This window comes from Paroedura picta, chromosome 5 (assembly GCF_049243985.1).
Source record: "Paroedura picta isolate Pp20150507F chromosome 5, Ppicta_v3.0, whole genome shotgun sequence".
In the NCBI taxonomy this organism is placed as follows: Eukaryota; Metazoa; Chordata; class Lepidosauria; order Squamata; family Gekkonidae; genus Paroedura; species Paroedura picta.
Window position 1 is genome coordinate 91,954,850 of NC_135373.1, and position 21,350 is coordinate 91,976,199.

The following is a 21,350-nucleotide window of genomic DNA, read 5'->3' on the forward strand; positions in this document are numbered from 1 at the left end:
TACCTGTATGTATTTGTGTTCTCCAAGCCCACCTGGTATTTTGTCAAGTTCATTGTTGTTTAAGTGGAGCTCTCTCAAATGAGGCACATCACCTAAAGTGCCATTATCCACACTAGAGATGCTGTTGAAACCAAGACCAAGTCTACAAAAACAAAATTGCACAAACTGTATTCCAGTAACTTCTCATCATCAACCGTTTGTTCTTACAGATTCATAAAATACATTTTTATACCTTATAATTTAGGTATGGTTTCTCTTGAAGTATTTATGCTGTGTTATTTGTATTCTGTATCCATGCTATAAAAATATGTCAAGATAATATACAAGATGCTATACTAAAAACATGGGCTACTCAGTTCCATTACTGCATCTCCTCATGGCTGACTTTAACCCTCTTTATTCTGAAGCTGAACTGAAAGCTGCTCTGCGACTCTAAGCTTCAGGAATGGGCATGACCCAGCATAGGAACCTTAAAACATCACAAAAATTGCCTGGGTCCACGAACACAGGCTTGTGTGATTTCACCAGTATTAGCCTCCCATGACTGTCCACATGGTTTTCTGAGGTTAGACAGTTGTGGTGGGGTGTGTTGTACCATCCATGGCAGATACACTGACCACTGATCAATTGATTGTCAAAGCAGTGAGGGGGGAACATACTTCTGCAGCCCTGGCAGCCAATAAGAGAGCACCCATTCTGTTCTATGTAAACAGAATGGTATACATACACCCAATTCACATGCAGTTTTTTTTTTCCCACAGCAGTTTTGATAGCCTGAGGTCCAAGGCAGAGAGGGAAGGCACCTGGGAAGACTATTGGAACTCAAACAGTGGGGCAGAGATGGAGGGGATCCACTGGAATACTGTTGGAAAATATTTTAAAATTTCCCAATGGGGTTGGATGTTTGGCTTCAGGACTCTGGGGCACCTATCCTTCTGCTTACATCAAATGGGCTTAACTTCATTGGTTCCTCAGCTGAGGGATAAAGAGGGAGCAATTGAAGATGAAGGGAGGAAATATAGGTATATTGACTGGTAGGTGGGAAGGAGAAGTAGGAAGGAACTTGTTTTACATTCCAAAGTTATATAAAGCCGTTATTACTTAGCCAAGTTGTTAAGTCCATTTAGACTATCTGCATCAATCTTGCTAATTTTGTTGCCATCAAGATGGAGTTCTGTCAGAGATGGGGGGAGACCTGCAATAAAACATTGCAACAAAACCATTTTGTCACATATGGCAAAGGAACACTGATCCCAATTATTATCTTTTACACTGTCAATAGGATTATATTTTGGTTTGGCAGAACTGTATAGTTGATTTGTGTTGCCTCAGTTATACATGTCAGCAATAATTTTACTTAACAGGAAGTGCTGTGAAGCTGGATATAGTCTTGGCACAAATTTAACCCATGAAATCCTCTCCGTGCCTTTCAATACTCAATGCACTCTTGGAATGAGAAAATTCAGATAGACCCAATGGCCTTTCCCATTGAGAATGCAGAGACTAGGGTACTTAAGGGCACACCTTGGAGGGCGCACATTTGCCTGGTGCTCCAACAGTTGAATTGCAGATCAAGTTTAATGTACTGGTACTTACCCAGAAGGCCATCTGCAATCTGAGTCTTGTGTATCTGAGAGACTGCCTTTCTATCTATACCCCCCTTCCCGTAGAGCACTTCACTCTGCTAACACCAACCAGTTGGTGGTCCCTGGCTCCAAGGAGATACATCTGACCTCAACCAGGGCCAGGACGTTCTCTGTCCTGACCTCTGCCTGGTAGAATGAGCTCCTGGAACATATCTGGGCCTTGCAGGAGCTGGTACAGTTCAGAGGTCTTCCACCAGGCCTTTAGTTGGGGCCAAAGTTAACATCTACCAGGCTTCACCTACCTACTTACTTATCATAAGAAGCCCCAGATATAAATACAGATTTGCTATTCAGAACAGAATCCCTTTCCGCAGCACACATATTTACTATTAAGGTAAAGAATGTTGTCCTTTTGGTTCTAAAAGTAAAATAATTTGTTCTAAGGAAATTTATATATTTAAGATGATCATGCTTCATGTAGTCTTCCAAAGTATTCTTACCTTTAGGGACAGAAGTTATGTTGGTATCTGAAATACGGATGTAGGAGAGTTTCTTCATCCCCTGAAAAGCTCCATTTTCTATACCTGAACTCTTTAGTGGGTTGGTGCCTAATTCTACAAAGAAAAAACATGTGAACTGTGAAGTCATAATGATGACACTGGTTAAATTAACAATAATTATTTCTCAACAATTCAGTTTCATTGTACTTTGCAAAAAATTATCTTTGTGTTAAAGAGGAATTGTAGTGGTTCTGGAAAGATTATCAAAGGTTTAGGGTTTAACTGGTTTAGGATGCCACTTGGAAGAGTTTAACTTGTTTAACCAGTTTAGAATGCCCCTGAAAAAGAGTTATACTCCTCTAAAATCTAAAGTGTTGGTGCATACTTGAGAAATGGAATGAAAGACTATGAGCAATACTTGCTCTCTCCTTGGTTTTTATACCTGTGTCCACTTTTTCTATGCTGAATGTTTTCTGCAAGTAGTAGAAGTAGGAGTAGTAGTGGTAGTGGGGAAGGAAGATCTTAAACTGACACACAGAAAACTGTCGATGGGAAAGTATTTTTCTGTTTCCTTATGCCAGTAGTTTACCACCTTACTGACCCCTGCACAAACCACAACACAGACTTTGAGAGTTACACTTGCTCACTTTTTTTTTTGCATGCATCCATCTATTGTTGCATCATCACCTAAGAGAGTATATATCATCTGTCCAGGTAGGTTGCTAGAGTTTCTCATAATAAACTGACTTTTTACATTATGGCACAAACTTCTCACAAACCTAAGTTACAAGCTGTGACACATACCTACAACGATCACATTGTTCAGTCCACTGAAGACGGATTTCTTTATTTTGTTGATTTCATTCTCGTGTGCCCGAAGCTCCTGCAAGCTTTTGGGCATGTTTTCTGGAAGCTCTTTTAAGTTGTTCTTAGAAAGGTAAAGTCTTTCTAGTTTCTTGAGTGGAGCAAAAGCATTGGGACTGATTTTGCTTATTTTGTTATTAACAAGGATCAATGCCTATAAAATGGGAAACAGCAAAGTAAAATATTTTATTAATGTCACTCAGAAATATGGTATCCAAGAGAAGATAGGTGCACTCAAGAGAAATTCTTCGGGGTCATCAAGTTACCTGATTCTCAACATAGCTTGATCTGGGGAGATTGGTGCCAAGGGCAAGACTGAGAAAAATCCCAGGTTTGGAGAGCAATCTGATATTCAAAGGGAGAAGGCATTAATACCCCCCAAATGATAGAAACAGTGCTTCTAGATTTAATTAATGGCCTCTCAGTAGCCAGTGTGGTAGTAATACTTCATAATACTTCAATCCTGTCTTTCTGTCAATAAAAAGTGGAGGCAGGACCCAACTGAGGGCTGTTTTCGCTCTTGAGGGAGTATTTATCAGGGCCAGGAGTGGCAGCAACCAAAAGACAACTTGCTATCACCCAACTTGCATGACTTATCCAGACCTGGCCACTTGCTAGTGTTCAATTATCACCACCCAATAAAAGTCAGTATGGTGTAATAGTTATTATTTCAGACCATGGCCTGGGAAATCCAGGTTCCATTCCCTAGTCTGTTGGGGAAGCATGCTAGATCACCTTGGGCAGAATATATCTTGCCAATATAGCTAATTCTCAACATGGCTAAATCTGTAGTTACATAAATTCATAGACTAGAACCATGAACAGGACAAGACAGTTCTTTCTACAAGCCTGAAACATGCAGAAATCTCTGAAACAAAAAACAAACAAACAAAAAATGGGGTTAACCCCCAATACAAGCAGCATCTATAGCTTTAAGAAAACAGTGTCCTCGGTGCCTGTTGCTAGGTAACAATGGCATTATTATCAGCTTTTAAGCTTTGGTTTATGTCAGTAAAAGGCACAGTTGTCTTGGCCTTTGAAGGAGGACTCCTTGGGGCCAGGCCTGATAGAAATCACCAAATAACTCACTGCCACCTGATTCACTTGCCCATCCACTTGCTACTATACAACAGTCACCCCAATGTGGTAAAGTGGCTAGAAGTTCAGACTAGAACCTGATAAAAATATGAAAAACATTAAAACAATATTTTAAACTATATAGGATAACTACAATTTAAAATAACAATTAAACAGACCACATTTATTGTGAAACCACAACATAGTGCCTGGCCTCACAGTTCTGTTATGATATCTCTGTCAGATACTTAGGAAAGTCATCAATTGAGAATGTACATTTTCAAGAGACCTCACATTTTCTCCAATAGATTTTGAGGCTCCCACAGCTGCTGATTTTGGCCTTTAGTTAGCATTCCCCTCCTCTAGATCAGCACACAGAAATCTCTCCCAAGACTCAGTTGTTATTTCCTTCTTATGCATTTTTATTAGCCATCAACTTACTGATTATGTCCCTCCTTCCATCAAATTACATGTCCCTAGTTGCCTTGTTTCTGAATGCAAGGGATTGTGTTGTTATTGTTTGGTATTTCTGCTGTGACCAGTGTAGAGTAGTAAGGACTGGAACTGGTATGAGAAATTTTAGCCATGACGAGTCATGGTTGTTATATCTGAGAAGGCTGATAAGAGGTACATCTGCCTTTACCAGCTAACATGTACTCACAGGCTGAATTGAATAACAGACATGCAGGTGCAATCATCCACACTTGGCCTTCCTCATTTTAAGCTTCACTTTCAAGTTGGAACTTCAGCCATAATGTATGCAATATTAGCATGTCACTGTGGTAACTAAGCAGTACACAGAATGCTGATGAGCTACATATCAGTTTTGTGCCGTTTTTTAATTTGGACAACGGTATATTCACAGTATAAATTTTTTATCTTATGCTTAATACATGTCAACACAGAGACTTTTCCCATGTACTTAACATCCACATGAAGGAAAAATATCCTGCACAGTATATTCAGCAAAGATTGAGGTAGGGGCAAATCTGTTTAATTCACAAAGATCACACAGAAGCTTGGATGCATTTTTCACTCAAAATTAATTTTAAAATATCTTTCCATTAATTAAAAACAAAGAAATTCATTTCACACAACTTTAAATGTTGAAGAGAAAACATAACCTATCTCAAACAAACTATCAACAGACCCTGAAGTCTCTTCTTGTAGGGTTTGACATCTTTTCTGTACAGACCTGAGCCATGGTCTTCCAAAATATTGTCATTTTGTGACTTTCCACCAACCTTTCAAACAGTTCCTTCCCCTCTCAAGACTCTCCCTTTTATCTCTCTGCCACCCTGAAACTTTCATTCTTTGCCCGTTACACAACTACATCTTGTACAAGGTGACCATCATATCCTCCACAGGCTTGTTCCCTGGAGAGAAAGTGTAGATTTTCCCCATACATTAAAAAATAATATTCCGTGGCAGAAAAATTATATGTAACGGTGCTAGGAAGCAATATCTAGGGAAGGCCCTGGCCTCTGTGAGCTGTTTGCTGATCCAGCAGTGCAACTGGTTCAGTCACTGTATGAAACTGACTGCTGGACTAGATGGACAGTGGGTCTGACCCAGTAGAGTTCATCTTGTCTTTTTTAGACTTCAGGGGGAAATTTATTTCTCTCTGGCTCTTGGAGTATATGCTGTTCATGTTGCTGCTTTAACACAAATACAGTAGAGATTTTGTTAATGTGACTTGAGTTGGCGGGTCTGAAGCACGAAAGATTTTAACAGGTATTTACTTGCAGGAGGGCATCTTGGGCTTAAGGAAGACATGCACACATTATGATTGGCTTAAAACAAGGGCACAGCTTTATTATTACTCCTCAGGAGTGTCACTGACCACAAGAACCCGGACCCCAGCAGTGTCCTAGAGCCCACCCGGTTCCCTGGTGCGAACACGTGTCTCCTTGCTGCTGGGATCCCACCCAAGGGAAGTGTCCAGCCGCACCCTGCAAACCACACCTGGTTTCCCCACTGAGAATGCGGGTCCCATTGCTGCTGGATTCCCACTGAAGGGAAATGTCCACCTGGGGTGCGTAGAGGAAGTGTTCCCTTGGCACCACCCCAGGCCACCTGGTATTGTGAACTCTGGGGTGCCAAGGAGAGGTGCCCATCTCCTCCTTGGTCCCACCCCAAGCTACATGGCACTGCGAGCCCATGAATCCTCAGCCAGGATTGTCCTGTTCACATACCTGCCACCCCATAAGGAGGTCCCAAACCTGGGGAGTCCGATGCACAGACCGAACTCCCCCCAAGCAGGCCCCATCCCATGCCCAAAGCCACCAGCTGTGGTGAAATGAAATTTATAAACAATTTACAGTGGCCATTCAGACATAGACATATCAGCCAACGAAACAGGGTGGGTGGGAGGGAAGCTGCTCTGGTGGTGGGGCTGGCACATTGATGAGATAGCTCCCAGACATCAGCTCTGCCCCTTTCTCAAGCAGGACCCCGGGTATACTGAGCAGCTTCACTGGAAGAAACAGTAACTGAAATAATAAGTGCAAATTTGGAGGAAGACTCATGATGAACAATTGAGAGCATCTTATAGAATGCAGATAAAAGCCTATGAGATGGTGGTGAAGTCACTGAAATGCAGCGTTTACTCGACATGCATCGCATGTGTGCACTCACGCCCAGCACAATTATTCAAGGTAGTTCAATCCTTCACTGCCCTCAATGAAGGGCACCAAAATAATAGCCAATTGGATACCAGCTGTGAGACATTTGCAAGTCACTTCATAGAAAAATCTTGAATTTCCTCCATGACCTTCCTCCAACTTTGGACATAGAAAGTGAGCTAGAGGCCCCTTGGCCGTGTTTGGAGAGAACACTGAGTTACTTCAGACAACTCTCAAAAGCTGAAGTGGACAGGATGCTAACAACGAGACTAACCACTTGCTCATTAGACCCATGTCCATCATGGCTCCTAAAAACAATGGACATAAGAATTGGGGGGCACCTTCCAGGAAATAATCTCTCCCTCTCAACGGAAGAATTCCTGGAAGGACTACAAGAAGCAGTGGTGCTCCCATTTCTCAAAAAACCATCTCTGGACCTGCAGAAGCCCAACAACTACCGTCCTGTCTCACACCTAGCATTCCTGGGGAAGTTAGTTGAAAAGGCTGCAGTGGACCAAATATCAGCATTCCTGGAGGAAACATCAACCCTTGACCCACTTCAGTTTTGGCCTGGCCATGGGGTGGAAATGGTGCTAGTCGCCCTGACAGATGACCTCCATTGCCACCTAGACTGAGGCGGGTCAGCACTGCTTATACTATTAGATCTATCAGCAGCGTTTGACATTGTCGATCACAAACTCCTAGCTCACCACCTTGCCAACACCAGGATACAGGGGAAGCCCAGGTCGCAAAGGTAGTGCGGCTGGCATTTTACCACCTCTGCCAAGCCAAGCTACTAGCGCCCTACTTGGCACCAGAAGACCTATCCACAGTGATCCATGCAACAGTCACCTCTAGACTGGATTTCTGTATCTCATTTTACATAGGCCTAGCCTTATCCATGACCAGGAAACCGCAATAGGTTCAGAATGCTGTGGCCAAAACACTGTGGAAATCCCACATCTGGCCTATACTTCAACAACTCAGCTGGCTTCCAACTGAATTCTGGATCAGGCTTAAGGTTTTGGTTCTTACCTTCCAGACCATACATGGTCTGGGTCCAGTGTACCTGAGATACCGTCTTTCTGCCTATAACCCCAAAACAGCATTACGCTCTGCCACCTCCAACTGGCTAGTGATCCCTGGCCCCAAACAAGCAGGTCAGTCCTTAACAAGCTATTTCTGTCCTGACCCCCATCTGGTGGATTGAGCTCCCTGAAGAGATCAGGGCCCTGCCTGCACTCCAACAATTCCACAGGGCCTGCAAAAGGCTGCTCCTCCACCAGGCATTTGCCTGAGACTGACCAAACCTAAATAACATCCACAGGTCCCCCTCAGACATCCCCTCCATGGCCGGAACCAGTCTGACCTCTTTGGGGGCCTTAGCTAAGTTACTATTCCTGTTATGTTGTTGTTGTTTAAGACCACTGAAATTGTGTTGTTCAGAATCACCATTGGATTATTGTTGATGTATTTGACTATATTGTATGTTAGGTCATTCCATGTATCCCTCCATGTTGTTATATGTAAACCGTCCTGAGCCATATGGAAGGGCAGTATCTAAAGCTAATAAATAAATAAACAAACAAACACATAAATAAATAATAAATAAAAGGTGGTTTCTTTTAAGTAGTGCCTCGCATGTGGTGCCTTTTAAGTGCCCCAGGCCCCCACCTCTCACCACCAACACAGGCATGCCACTTATGATGTGGCACCTGCCCTCCACACTGCCAGGGCTCCTCTCCCAGTGCATCTTCTTGCTGCCCGCTTTTCTGCCACATCAATGGCGGCTGCAATTAAGTCTTCACCACTTTTTGGTGCTGTTTGTGGCTGTTCAGGGCTTGACACAGGCTCCTGGGCTATCTCTTTAGCCAATGAAGCACAGAGGATGTTATGTGAACTTTCTGTATGATATGAAATGTAATCCTTTCTTCCTGTCTACCTGAACTCTCACATGGAGATTAAATGCACTTATGTTTGAAAAGTGCTTCAATATGCTCAAAAACTATAATTATTCCTGACTCAAAGTTTTATTTATCATTTTGACTAGTACAGCACAGCTGTAGTACATTTTTGGTCACTGAATGCATCATCTTATTTGTAAGGATGTAAAAAACCCAGATGGCTCATATCTCTGTGTTTTGATATCTAACCATTCTAAATCCTTTTATAATTAAACTTCTGCCAGCCATTGTTAAAATTGGCAAGAAGGGAAAATATCATTTAAGAAAACCAAAAAATACATAAACAGCTGCAATGACAGCCATTTCTGGAGGGAAAGCTTGAAGGAGAAGCAAAGAAGAAGACACTATTATTTTGAACAGCTAAATGTGTTGTGTATTTTCTCCCCAGTGTATTTGATTTCCTGTTCATCATCAGTAAAATAAGAGGTATGTTTTGCAGATGGCTCCTCTGTGTATACGATAGATGTGGATGGTTTTAATTTTGCATGCTAGCCGGCAGTGACCGGATTTGTGAGAGGACAAGGTCATACATAGTTCAGTACCAGCAAGAAGCCTATCTTAAAAACGTTTACAGTTGATTTAGAAACCATGAGCATATGTTTCATTATCCCAAGTTAGAACTACAAAGTCTACTTCTAAAACACACCAATGGCCGGTCAATTGTAGTTCCTGTCCCTGAAAATTACTAGTTTGATAGCTTAGTAATATTGTTCTCCATATGTTTTACATACCCACTCCACCACACATACCAAAATCCTAGCACTTCCTTTTCCCTAATTACTGTGAATTTCAGAGCATATTTTCTAGGATGTATAGTTGCTGGACAACTATACTGTACAATTTGGAAGCAGCAGGGTACTCAAATAATGATTGATATGCATTTTTTTCAGTTTTATATATAGAATATATATGTTTAACTGGAAAGACTGCAGCTCCTACTAGTATACTTTGATTAATTTAAAATAGGTCCACCTTCCTAGTACATGTATTTCTGGTGGCTGATTTTAAGTTATGATTGTGGGGCGGAAGCCATACTCTAGGGTAGTGCTTCTGCATTTCCTTGTATGCAGACTGTCACATGTTCAAGTCTTGATATCTACAATTAAAATGATCACTTGATGGATGATATGAATGATCTCTGCCTGAAACCATAAAGAGCCATTTCCAGCCAAGAGCAGACATTACAGATCTTACAAGATCAGCTGTCTGACTCCATACATTTCTTATTCATGTTCTTATGATATGGATATAGAGAAGGGAAGAATTATCCCCAAATCCATTTCACTCGGTAACATTCTGAGGAACTGCTGTTTAATTAGTGATCCCTTTGGTGTGGGTACTTTCCTTTGGGAAAGAACAATCCAAAAACAAGGAAATTTATTCTTCTTATCTTGCATTACAAAAAATCTTTGTAAATTAGACCAAAGTTTTGTCCTTATGAGTGCAGGTAATGAATAATATTATATAATCAGGAGATTTTATTTATCTTTCCACTTATGGACACAAAATTCTTGTATATTCTTCCAATGATTTATTTGAAATAGTACACTTGTGTTACAATATAGAATTATAATTATGTTAAAAAATTAAGGAATTCTCTTGTGTGAGGTGGAGTCTCTAGTTAGATTAACAGACCTGAACTGATTTTTGAACTCTTAATTATCTGAGTCCTCTTGAGTTCTGGCAGGATTACCCTTCCTTTCTTTTGCCGCCTTCTCTCCTCATCAACAAGCAAACTTACCTTTATCTGCACCCCTGGCTTTAGCTTTCTTTCGTTTCCTCCCCATGTAGCAAAACTATGGCCCAGTTATAGAATTCAGACACTGGGACGTACTTGGCCCAATTGTGTTGTGGGAACTTGCAGAGAACATCTCATTTTCTCCTGTATTCCCCACTCCACACTATTTTCTCTTTCATTTCTACTGGCAATTCCCTGTCCTGATTTTTCCCTGCTTCCTTCTCTCCTTTCCATCCATCAACTCACCTTTTATCTATCCTCCTTCACCTATAATCATTTCATTTATACTCAATTTTTCTCCACAATGGAGACACAAAGTAACTAACATCAATTTGCCTTTCCTCCATTTTGTCCTCAAAACAACTGTAAGTTTCAGTGTCTGTAACTGTAAGTTCCATGGCAGATTGGTTATTCAAACCTGGATCTCTCAGATCTTAGTCTCTTAACCATTAGACCAAACTTTCTCAACATTTAAACCATTGAGAAACCCCTGAAACATTCTTGAGGCTTCAAGAAACCACAGAAGTAGCACAATTGTGCAGAATATGGTTGAGAAGCATAGCTGTGTATGTGCCCACCCAGAGATCTTCACCTACAACCTCCTCTGGTCCCCACAAAATGTTTAACAAATTTTAAAACTATATAAAAATAATTAACTTACATCCATTCAGGAAACCCTTCCAGGGCTGTTAAGAAACCCCAGGGTTTCACTGAACCCTGGTTGAGAAAGTGTACATTAGACTGTTAAATCACTGCATGGGTGGCTAATTTTCAATAGTAGTAAGCACCAAGGTTTGGGTGAGTCATGCAAGTTGGGTGGTTGCTAGTCACCTGATAATTGCTAGTTGCTTTGATCCTGAAGTATCCTTCCACAAAGTCTAAAACAGCCCTGAAAGGGTATTTTTTCTGATTTGTAAAATGACCTGTCTTGTCTTTTCATGGCTCCAGGCTGTTGATTTACGTAACCACAGATCTGGCCATGTTAAGAATTATACTGATTTATATTGTGCTTTTCTGCCTTCATTAGAGGTCCCAAGGTGGCTAAGAGATGAAAAACATGCATAATAAAAACATGTTTTTAAACCCATTAAAATAAAAAAGCTAAAATACATGTAATGTAAAGGTATCCCCTGTGCAAGCACCGGGTCATGTCTGACCCTTAGGGTGATGCCCTCTGGCATTTTCTTGGCAGACTCAATATGGGGTGGTTTGCCAGTGCCTTCCCCAGTCATTACCATTTACCCCCCAGCAAGCTGGGTACTCATTTTACCGACCTCGGAAGGATAGAAGGCTGAGTCAACCTTGAGCCGGCTGCTGGGATCGAACTCCCAACCTCATGGGCAGACAGCTTCAGACAGCTTCGCTGCCTTACCACTCTGCGCCACAAGAGGCTCTAAAATACATGTATAAAAATATTTAAAATGACAATTTAAACAAAGTCAGGAAAGAGGGATCACAGAGTAAGTACAAGATCAAATAAGTCTTCATCTGTTGGTTGAAGACTGCAACAAAAGGGGACAGACAAGTATCTCTGTAGAGAAAGTTTCAGGGTTTTGGTGACACAACCAAAAAGGCTCTCTCTCCTAATCTTATAATGCAAGGGAACCTGAAGGATTCCCTTTGGTTATAGGATATGACCAAAGTAGTCAGGTAGGTTCTTAAGCCAGTAGGGAGTCCTTCAGGTGTGCTGATTACAAGCCATATAAGGCTTTAAAGGCCAACACCAACACCTTGAATTATGCCTGAACAGGGACTGGAAACCAGTTCAGATAGGCTAGAGTAAATGGCCAAAATTGATAGCCAGTGCAGATGGAGTGATATAGTCCCTATGGCCCACTCCAGTCAACATCCTGGCTGCAGGATGTTCCATCAATTGAAGTTCCTGAACATTTTCAAGAGCAGATCCATGGGCAGTGGATTGCATTAATCTACTGTAAATTACTGCATGCACCAACAGTGGCCAGATCTTCTCTGCACAGGAAAGGCTTAGACTAACCAACTGAAGTGGGTAAAAGACTCTTCTCACAGTAGCTACCTATTTATTCAGCCATAGGTCTGAGTCCAGAATACCTCCAAATTACACACCAGTTCCATCAAAAAGAGTGTAACTTCATCCAGGATGGGTGATACCATAAGAACCAGAGCAGACCTCCTGCTTATCAGTAGCATGTCTGCCTTGTTGGGATTAAATATGTAAGCATTCAAGAAAGAGCAGGCCGCATAATCACAGTGCTTACTCAGAGAAAAGGAACTGAATCCTGTCAGAGATGGAAATAACTCATTCTACCCTAAAACAGCAGACTTCTGAATCCTCAGTAATTCTGTCCCTGGGTAGTTCCCTCCCTCCCTCCAGAACATCACTGGGTGATCAGGGGTTATCATTGGAGCGGGGTGATAAGACATTTCATGCTCCACTGATGGGAATCCTTCTGAGTGGTAAGGAATTGGCTGTTGACCATCAAACCCAGGGGTGTCATTGAATCCAAGCCTCAGAAGTATACCTGAAAATGCTATGCCATTGGAGGCCTGTAGTGGATTAAAGGCTAGGAATCACTGAAATAATCATCCTATCACTGCTCTGTTCTGTGGAACAGTCCCTTATAAAGATGTGGGCCAATGTCATCATCAGCTAACATTAATGCTCAATGTTCCCCCGACTTGAGATGTATATTTCTGTTGATACAGTTCAACTGTACATACTCATGACAAGCCTCTATGGCAATAAGATTCATGTTTTCATGTTTACTAAATGTTCAAGTGTACACATCTAAGAAATACAGACTGCTCCCATGTCCTAGGCATGTATTGATTTTTTTTGTGAAGTTGCTGTGGAAAATATTGGTTTTCTAGATCTCATAGTAAGCAGGAACAATAGTTTGCCATAGATGACAATACATATCATGCTCACCTCCCACAGACTAACAGTCACAGAACCAGTGGGTGCTTTAATGCTGATATAAAGGTACAGAATCTACTTCTAATAATATGCTCTGGTTAAGACAGTACAATAATTTGAAGGAATAAATACCATTTACAGTTTATAACTCATCACAGCAATCATTTTCTTTTCCTGTATAACAGTGGTCCACAACCTTTCTAAGGCTGCGGACCGGTAGTGGTGGGGAGGGCGATCCGGCCGCCATGCATGCCATGCATGTGCGGCAGGTTCGCGCATGCACGTTTCGCCATGCCCGGCCGCAAACGTGCATGTGCGACACATGTGGCCTAATTCCCTCCCCCCCCCCAAAAGAAGCTTGCTGGGCCGCAAGCTAATCGGCCGCTTTTGCAGCCAATTTGCTTGCGGCCTGGGAAGTTTCTCTCTGCGGGGGGGGGGGAGAGGGAGCTGCAGCCCGGGGTCGGATCCTTCGCAGCCCGGCACCGGGCCACGGCCCGGTGGTTGGGGACCACCGCTGAATAATGTAAACTCTTATCAAGCCAGCAGGATACTCTAGAAAAATCTATTCATCTGCCTTCTCCTCAGCTCCTTGAAACGTTTGTAATAAATAACTGGAGACAGATTTTGCACAAAGCAGGACAGACAACCTGGGCAGAGATTATATCGTTAGACATTGAACATGAAACTCATGCAGAGATTTTTTTTTCCCATAGCAAAATCTATTATCATAGGCAACAGCAAGACAACCTTGTGGTATAATAGACCAATTGTAACACCTATGTGTGTAAGCAAGCAGCCTTCAAAGTGACCCCTGGAAAAAATGATCATAGAAGAAATAGTTTTTCATTTGGGAGTTGGATAGAAATACCCCAAACTTCTGTCTGACTACTTAACCTTGTCTTAAAGCAAACAAAAAAATTGCATGTGCATCTTTCACACACACACCCTTAGATTCAAATGAGTAGCTGTGTTGGTCTGAAGTAGCACAATACAATCAGAGTCCAGTAGCACCTTTAAGACCAACAAAGATTTATTCAGGGTGTGAGCTTTCTTTAACTGAATTCCAACACTTCCTATTATGGCATTCCAGGAAGGATATTATACTACAACTTCCCCCCTTAGTCCACCTAATCTTGAATATATGGGGGAGGAGCTCTAGGGCTGCTTGCAGCCAAATCAGATCATGCATCAGATTGCATTTAATGCCGCCAATGTCATGTTCTGTGTTGCCATGCCTTTGTGCCACAAATGGCTTAATGGGTGCGGTGGTGGCACGCACACGAGAGCGCATGCACGCAGGGGGCAGGTGTGCAGGCAAAGAACAATCTGGAGGCAGCGTGGAGGTGGGCATTGCCATGGCTCTGCTGTGGCCACCGCCTGCTACCACCGCCGCCGGCCTCCACCACCACTGCCACCACCACCAACATGGTGACCCTATGGAAGAGGCCAGGAGTCCCCACTTGGGGTTGGGACCCCAAGGCTGAGAACCACTGTACTATGGGCCTAATTCTACTACAGACTGATTTTGGTCTGTGTTCACAACGAATTCTAGTAATGCCACTAAAGGCTGTAGTCCTTTAGCTCACACTGTAAGCCAAATAATTCCCCCTCTCCCAATTTCTGCTCTTGCTGTGATTCCAAGCAGCAGTTTAGTATTCTGTAGAAGCCAGTTAGTGTGGAAATACGGTTTAGGACACTTCAGTTATACTGTCCCTCTCAGTGACATTGTTAGCAACACAACCGAATTCTGACAGTTTCCAATTGACTGAGTTCAGGGTAACCCAACTTATATACTGACTGATCAGTAAATAGATTGGTTTGTCTACACCTGATTCCATAGCTACAGTAATCTCACAGAAATAGTGCCCTGCTTTCCTTATTTCCAGTCATCCCAATCCAAGTAGGAACAAGTGTAGTCACTAGAAAGGGCCATTATATGGGACAGGAAGTACATATGTAACTCTCATGTTCCCACAATGTCGGTGCCATTTATCAGCTATGGCACATATATAGATAACAACCAACACTGAATACACTTTTGTTAGAACTTACATGAAGGTCTTTCAAATTCTTGAAATCTCCATCCCTGATTTCAGTTATTTTATTGTTCTGTAAGTCCAGAAGAGTAGTATCTGAGGGAAGATCCTTTGGAACTTGATCCAGGCCTGTAATTATGAAATTAAGATAAACAATTTATCATAAAAGAACCAAAATGGCTGAAAGAACAAGTGTAACTGCCTTGTACTGAGTTAACCCAATCTGACTACCAAGATCCATAATGTTTACTCTTATAAGCAATAGCTTTTCAGAGTTTCCAATGTCTCACATCAATTAATACCTGGGGGCTTTTTGCACGCCTTCAAAATCGCACAATGGTTGCCAATTGGAAACGCTATTGATTTGCCATAACGCACGACGTCGTAGACAATCTGCGACACACCTGAAACCAATCTGCAAAAAGCGCTTCCTTGTAGCGCTTTCAGGGGAATCCCAAAAAGTGGATTCACCCTCCGGAAAGCGCTACACTCTTGCAACCAATCTGCAACACTAGCGAAAAAGACCTGTGCGTTAACATTGTTGCGGTTTCTACAAAGTCCCTCCCCCTGGCTCTGTTCTCTGATCTTCCGGCGAAGCGATCGCCATTTTTTTTTCTCCGAGCGAGCGGGAATAAACGCACCAGCGAGCCTCTTTCTGTTTAGAGGCTTCCCTGGCTTCAGTCCTTCACCTTTAGTCACTAAGCACAAACCACAGAAAAGCCCGTTTGCTGAAATAAAGTCCCTTTACTTTTTACACATTAATTCAGCCGAAAATCGGGCCCGTGAAAGGGGGGGGGGGATTTTTTTTTTTTTCACTCGAGGCAGCGTGGCAACGATCATACGATCAAACGACAGCTCACATTAGGCAGCTGGATGGGTCTCTCCGTTGCAACGAATCTACACAGATTCGTTACAATGGGTCTGTTTTTTTTTTTTTTAAAAAAACCTTTCTTAAAGGGAAAGGGGCTGTTTGGGAGCATGCTAACGGCTGCCCATTGGCTGCTTGACGGCCAGGGGCGGGACGAGCTTGGCAATAGCGCTTCCTTTTCTGCCGAGACCGGAAGCTGTGGGAAACGCTACAAAACGCAACTGGATTCCACTACAAAGGCAGGTATGCATAACGACGAATTCCACTATTTTAAATGGCGATTTTTCATTCAGTGACCAATTTGCAACAAAGATCCCGGTGCGTAAAGCCCCCTGATGTTTTTGATTGACACTAATAATTGAACCTGTGACCTTCTGCATGGAAAGCAGATGCTCTATCACTAAGGATGGGCATGAAATGAGAAAATGTGGCTCATTTTGATTCATGGTTCATGGTGTGCCAAGTCTGTGAGCCATGAATCATCACAAACTTTTAGGTACCTAATGAATCAGTTTTGTTTGTGAAACAACAAAATTTGAGTCCAATGGCACCTTTAAGACCAACAAACATTTCTTCTAGGCGTGAGCTTTCGTGTGCATGCACACTTCCTCAGCCAATGAAACAAAAATCATAAGACTACAGATATAAGGAAAGTGTAAATTAGTATTAAATTGGTAAACTGCATCACAACAAATATGTAGCATGATGATGAAGATGGGATAGTTCCTTGCTAGAATAACAAAATCTGTTTTTTTGGGTTCAGTTGTTGTTCACAAAAACAAAGGAGTTATAAAAATCTCAAGGATAGTGATTAATGGCAGATGATTTCCAGGTTGTGGAAAGAAGTAATTAAAATAGACTGTTCCTGCCCATCCCTATCTACAACAGAGCTGCAGCTCCTCCCTAAGAGGTGTTCCATCACATAAAAATAGCATGAAAATCTATTATTGTGCCTAATACATCTGAACAGTCAGTCAGTCAGTAACCTTTTATTGGCATAAAATATGTATAAGACATAAAAATAGGGTTTAAAATTTCAACAAAATGATAAAATAGGCCATGGGGTTACATAACCAAGGATCTTAAAATGATTAAATAAACTATAAAAGATAAAATAAAAGGTAGGCAGCATATTATAAAAGCATCTTAGTTAAAACTCTGGCAACTAGAATGGTTACCTCTGGGTCTGAACAGCAATAGTCCAGTTCTCTGTTAATGGAACTAAATTTTATGAACCCATTTAAGGTCCTCCGCTTTTTCAACAATCCCCATGTGTTTTATTAGACACAAAGCATTTCTTCTTTTCAGTATTCACACTGTGGAAGCACTTTATGGAAACAACTTATATTTCCCCGTTTTCCTTTGCTTAGATCAATCACTTGTCCCTCAGGTTTCTCTTCTCCTCCCTTTCAAACAAATGTGTATGATGGCAAATCAAGTTTTTATATGCATTGATTTAGATTTGTATACTCTAATTATGGTCATATTCTAAACTGTACTTCTAGATGAAGTTCAGGGACCTGGTGCTGGAAACTTTCCAGGTGCTTTCTCTTAACTTCAGCCAATAAGAATTGCTGTAAGAAGGGCTATGTTTGGATTATGTTTCTAGATATGTTTCTGAAGAGAGCAAATTGTATATAATCAGAGTAGTTACAGCAAGAATGTGCCTCTTGTGATTTATCCTTCTTCCACTTTAGTAAACAACTAAATTATCACTGAGTGTAATGAGTAAAATGTCCAAGTATAATTAAAGTATCTAGCATGATTTCTAAAATTTAGACTTTTTCATCTGTCAGTGTTCTCATATATATTCCAAAACTAAAATGTGAAGTTTATTGGCTCTGTAAAAACTACACTTCTAATGAAATTTCATAACTAAATTCTAACCTCTTAATTTTGAAATTATTCTTATATTCCTGTTTTTGTTATATACTGAGAAGGCAATCCTGTTAATTTTTCTGGACTTCTTGGTGGCTTTTAATTATTAATGTATTCAGCTTGTATACTGCCACTCTTCACAAATGGGCTTGGGATGGTTCACAACTATAGGATAAAACAATCTGTCTGAGAGTGGAAAGGGGAAACTGGGATGACCATGCCAAGAAAGGCATCATTTTAATAACATCCTTCCAGATCACTCTTCCTGATTGGGACTGGGAAGCAGTATTCTGCAGTGGTTCTGGTTCTACCCTGATTTCAGAGTGCTGCAACCTGGCCCATTGACTACCTTGTCAGTCATGCTTTTCAATATATATGTAACGCTGCTGGAAGAAGTCAACTAGAGATACAGGCTGTGAACAGGTTCCTGGAGTTTGGGAATGGATGAGGGCTAACAAGCAGAAAGATAAAAGGCCAAAATATATGTTTTTGCTTAAACTGAGAAGGTCTCACCTTTTTCAGCTACTTTATAGTCTGCTCCTAGACTGAAGATTGTTTTATGAATATAATTTTAGACTCTATTTACTTTAAAAGAGTTTAATTTCCTAGAAGATGACCATACTGGAATATATTCCTATTCAATTTCTAAATGTACTGAAGGCTGAACTTTTGTATAGACCCTCAGTAACTATTAGCAACATAACTGTCCAATCTGTTAATCATATTTTCAGTTTCTCCTTTTAGTTTTTAATTTATTATTTAACAAAAAAACCCAAAGAAAAACACAAGAGGAAAGATAAGAAATGAAACCACCATCGAAAAATTAATGGACATATTCATATTTAAAACCTTCAAAACTTTTTCGCTTTATCTCCATAATCATTATAATATCTGAAACCACTCGATGATCGGTATCATATTTGGTTAAGGGGTAAGTGGGCGGATAGTAGGCGGGGCTGGTCATTCACCTGGATGGACAAGAGTTCTAACCAGTCAGGCGAAGCGCCTTCTGATTGGGCCCTCACCAGCACAAGCCAGATCTCTGTTCAGAAGCCACACTGACCACTGTGAGTAGGCAATCAGTCCAGCTGCTGGCCTCACCATCCCTGGCCAAGGGGGCCAGGGATGGTTTTACCTTAGTCTGCCGATCAGGCCCGCTGCCTCCCAGAGGTGGCGGGCCTGTGCGGAGAGCCCAGGGGAAGCCGTGCTATCAGAGTCTTCCTTGGTCATCTCCCTTTCAAGTAACAACCTTGATCAGCTTCTAAAATTTGACAAGATCAGACAATACCATGCTGCCTTTCCTCATTGTACGAGTAGCTACTATAAATTGTTTCTCATAGCTAGAGTTTCTTAAACTCATAGTTTTGGATGTATTATAGTTTTGATGAGATATTTGTTGCTATGGTTTAGGCCTTTTCCAGATGAGATTTGGGGACAGAGCCCAGGAAGGGCGGTTATTTGTTATTTAAATGCAATTGCTGCCTCAGTGATCTTCATGTCCTGCTGGCTCCACCCACCCCCCAACTTACCTCATGCGTAACCCAAAGTCTGCTACCCTAATAACTGTGGGAAAGATTTACAGTTTAAAACAAACAAAGGCATAAGGCGTTGTGTGGGTACCTCAGTTTTTAGAAAACTTGTGCACATGACTCAGTCTGAACTCAGTCTGAGCTGTTGTGCCTATAAACTTCCTTATCTTTTGTTTTTATCATTTGGTGAATATTCTGCCATCTTTTCCACAGCCCATGCTGTTTATTATTTGAGTAAGTACTCATTAATTCTACTTTGCAACTAGTACTTGAAATCCTGGTTATCGTTTCTTCTCCCTGACTCATGCGTGCCAAAAGAATTGGTGTCTAGATATCCTGTATCAAACTGATCCAAGTGTCTGCATAGCGCAAAGTAACCACATGCTTATGCTATGGTACCACATGCCAATTTCTGGCTATAACCCTGGTTTCCCTTTCCTTATTACAAGCTAGTGGTTTCTCAGAAATATATGAGTTCTACATGCAATCTGTTCCTAAAAACAGAAGCACAAGGCAAAAAGAGTCTTTTTCTTGCATAAATATCTACTTGTTAATGGTATGCCTGACTTGATTTGCACAGATCCTCCTTAAATAACGTCTCTCAGATCTTTGCAAAAATGTATGTAAATCTGAACCAACAGCAAATGTCCCCAACACACAGGCACTGAAGCACTGTAATTTTTATCAGAGGATCATAAAGTACGAAGATCTAATTGTCATATAGTTAGCAAGTTAACAAGATGCTATACACACCGTTATTACCAGTTAAAATCACTGTTACTATTGTTTACTTGAATTTATCAATTATCTTGCTCTTCTTCTTGTTATATGTAAACTGCCCTGAGTCAAAAGGGAGGGTGGTGTAGAAATAAATAAATAAACGAACAAACAAACAAACAGCAAAGCAGTGCTATAGGCAACGGATGTTGCTGAACATGAGCAATCAAGATCCATCAAGAACCAAAATCTATGACACTGAAATTTAAGAAAAAAAACAACCTGACATTGTTTTTCTCCTGCCTCTCCTCACCCTGAAAATTCTTCTCTCTTACTTCTGGGCTTCTTTCTAGTTTGTCAGCTGCTTAGCCTTCCTTACAGAGTCACTTGGCAAACTCTTCCTTATAGAGTCCAGCCAAACTCTTAGGCTCATTGTCATACAGCATGTCAGCTATTTATATTCTTTATACTTTTTGCCACATGTTCCTGAAACAGGGAACGTGGATGAGACTCTGTATCTTAATAATTAATTCTCTCTTGAACTGCCAAAAAGTGATACTTGAATTGTTGAAGAACCATGCAAAGCTTTCAGGATACTGAACGACTCCTTGTCTCCATTGCCTTGATTGGTTGCTTGAATGCACTGTATTAATTAAATACCCTTTTGGCCCTGAACTGACAGTTACAACCTCCATCTTTGTACAAAATGGATTTAGACCCTGACTCCATATCATTTGCTATCAACATTTATTACTTTTGTTGAGACTGCAGTGATAAAGTACTGAGGGATTATTGTGCATTGCATGAGAAATATCCAGCAGCAAATAGTTGGAAAAACTGGGTCAACATCTCTTAGTATTGCAAGAAAACTTGTGTTAAGGGATGGCTACGTGCCCAGAACTTGACTAAAGCTTATCTAAATCTTATCCACATGGAGTTTTTCAATGGAAGACCTCTCCGACCAGATAACCACAATTATGTGTAACCCTGCATCATGCTACGGAATCTGACTCAGTTTGCACTTGGCAATTTGTTTGTGTAATGCCAACAAATCATTTAATTTACATCAGTAA

General features: G+C 41.2%; 1 protein-coding gene across 1 annotated transcript in view; it reads right to left on the reverse strand.

The window, feature by feature from the left end:
• The window catches only part of DCN (decorin), a 61,015-nt gene that overhangs the window by 23,641 nt on the left and 16,024 nt on the right, over positions 1-21,350 (reverse strand). The window contains exons 3-7 of the mRNA XM_077339028.1: positions 15,302-15,414; positions 2,891-3,104; positions 2,087-2,200; positions 1,102-1,195; positions 4-142 (exon numbers count right to left, since the gene is read on the reverse strand). Coding sequence (XP_077195143.1) covers positions 4-142; positions 1,102-1,195; positions 2,087-2,200; positions 2,891-3,104; positions 15,302-15,414 — 674 coding nt within the window. The remainder of the gene's footprint in view (positions 1-3; positions 143-1,101; positions 1,196-2,086; positions 2,201-2,890; positions 3,105-15,301; positions 15,415-21,350) is intronic.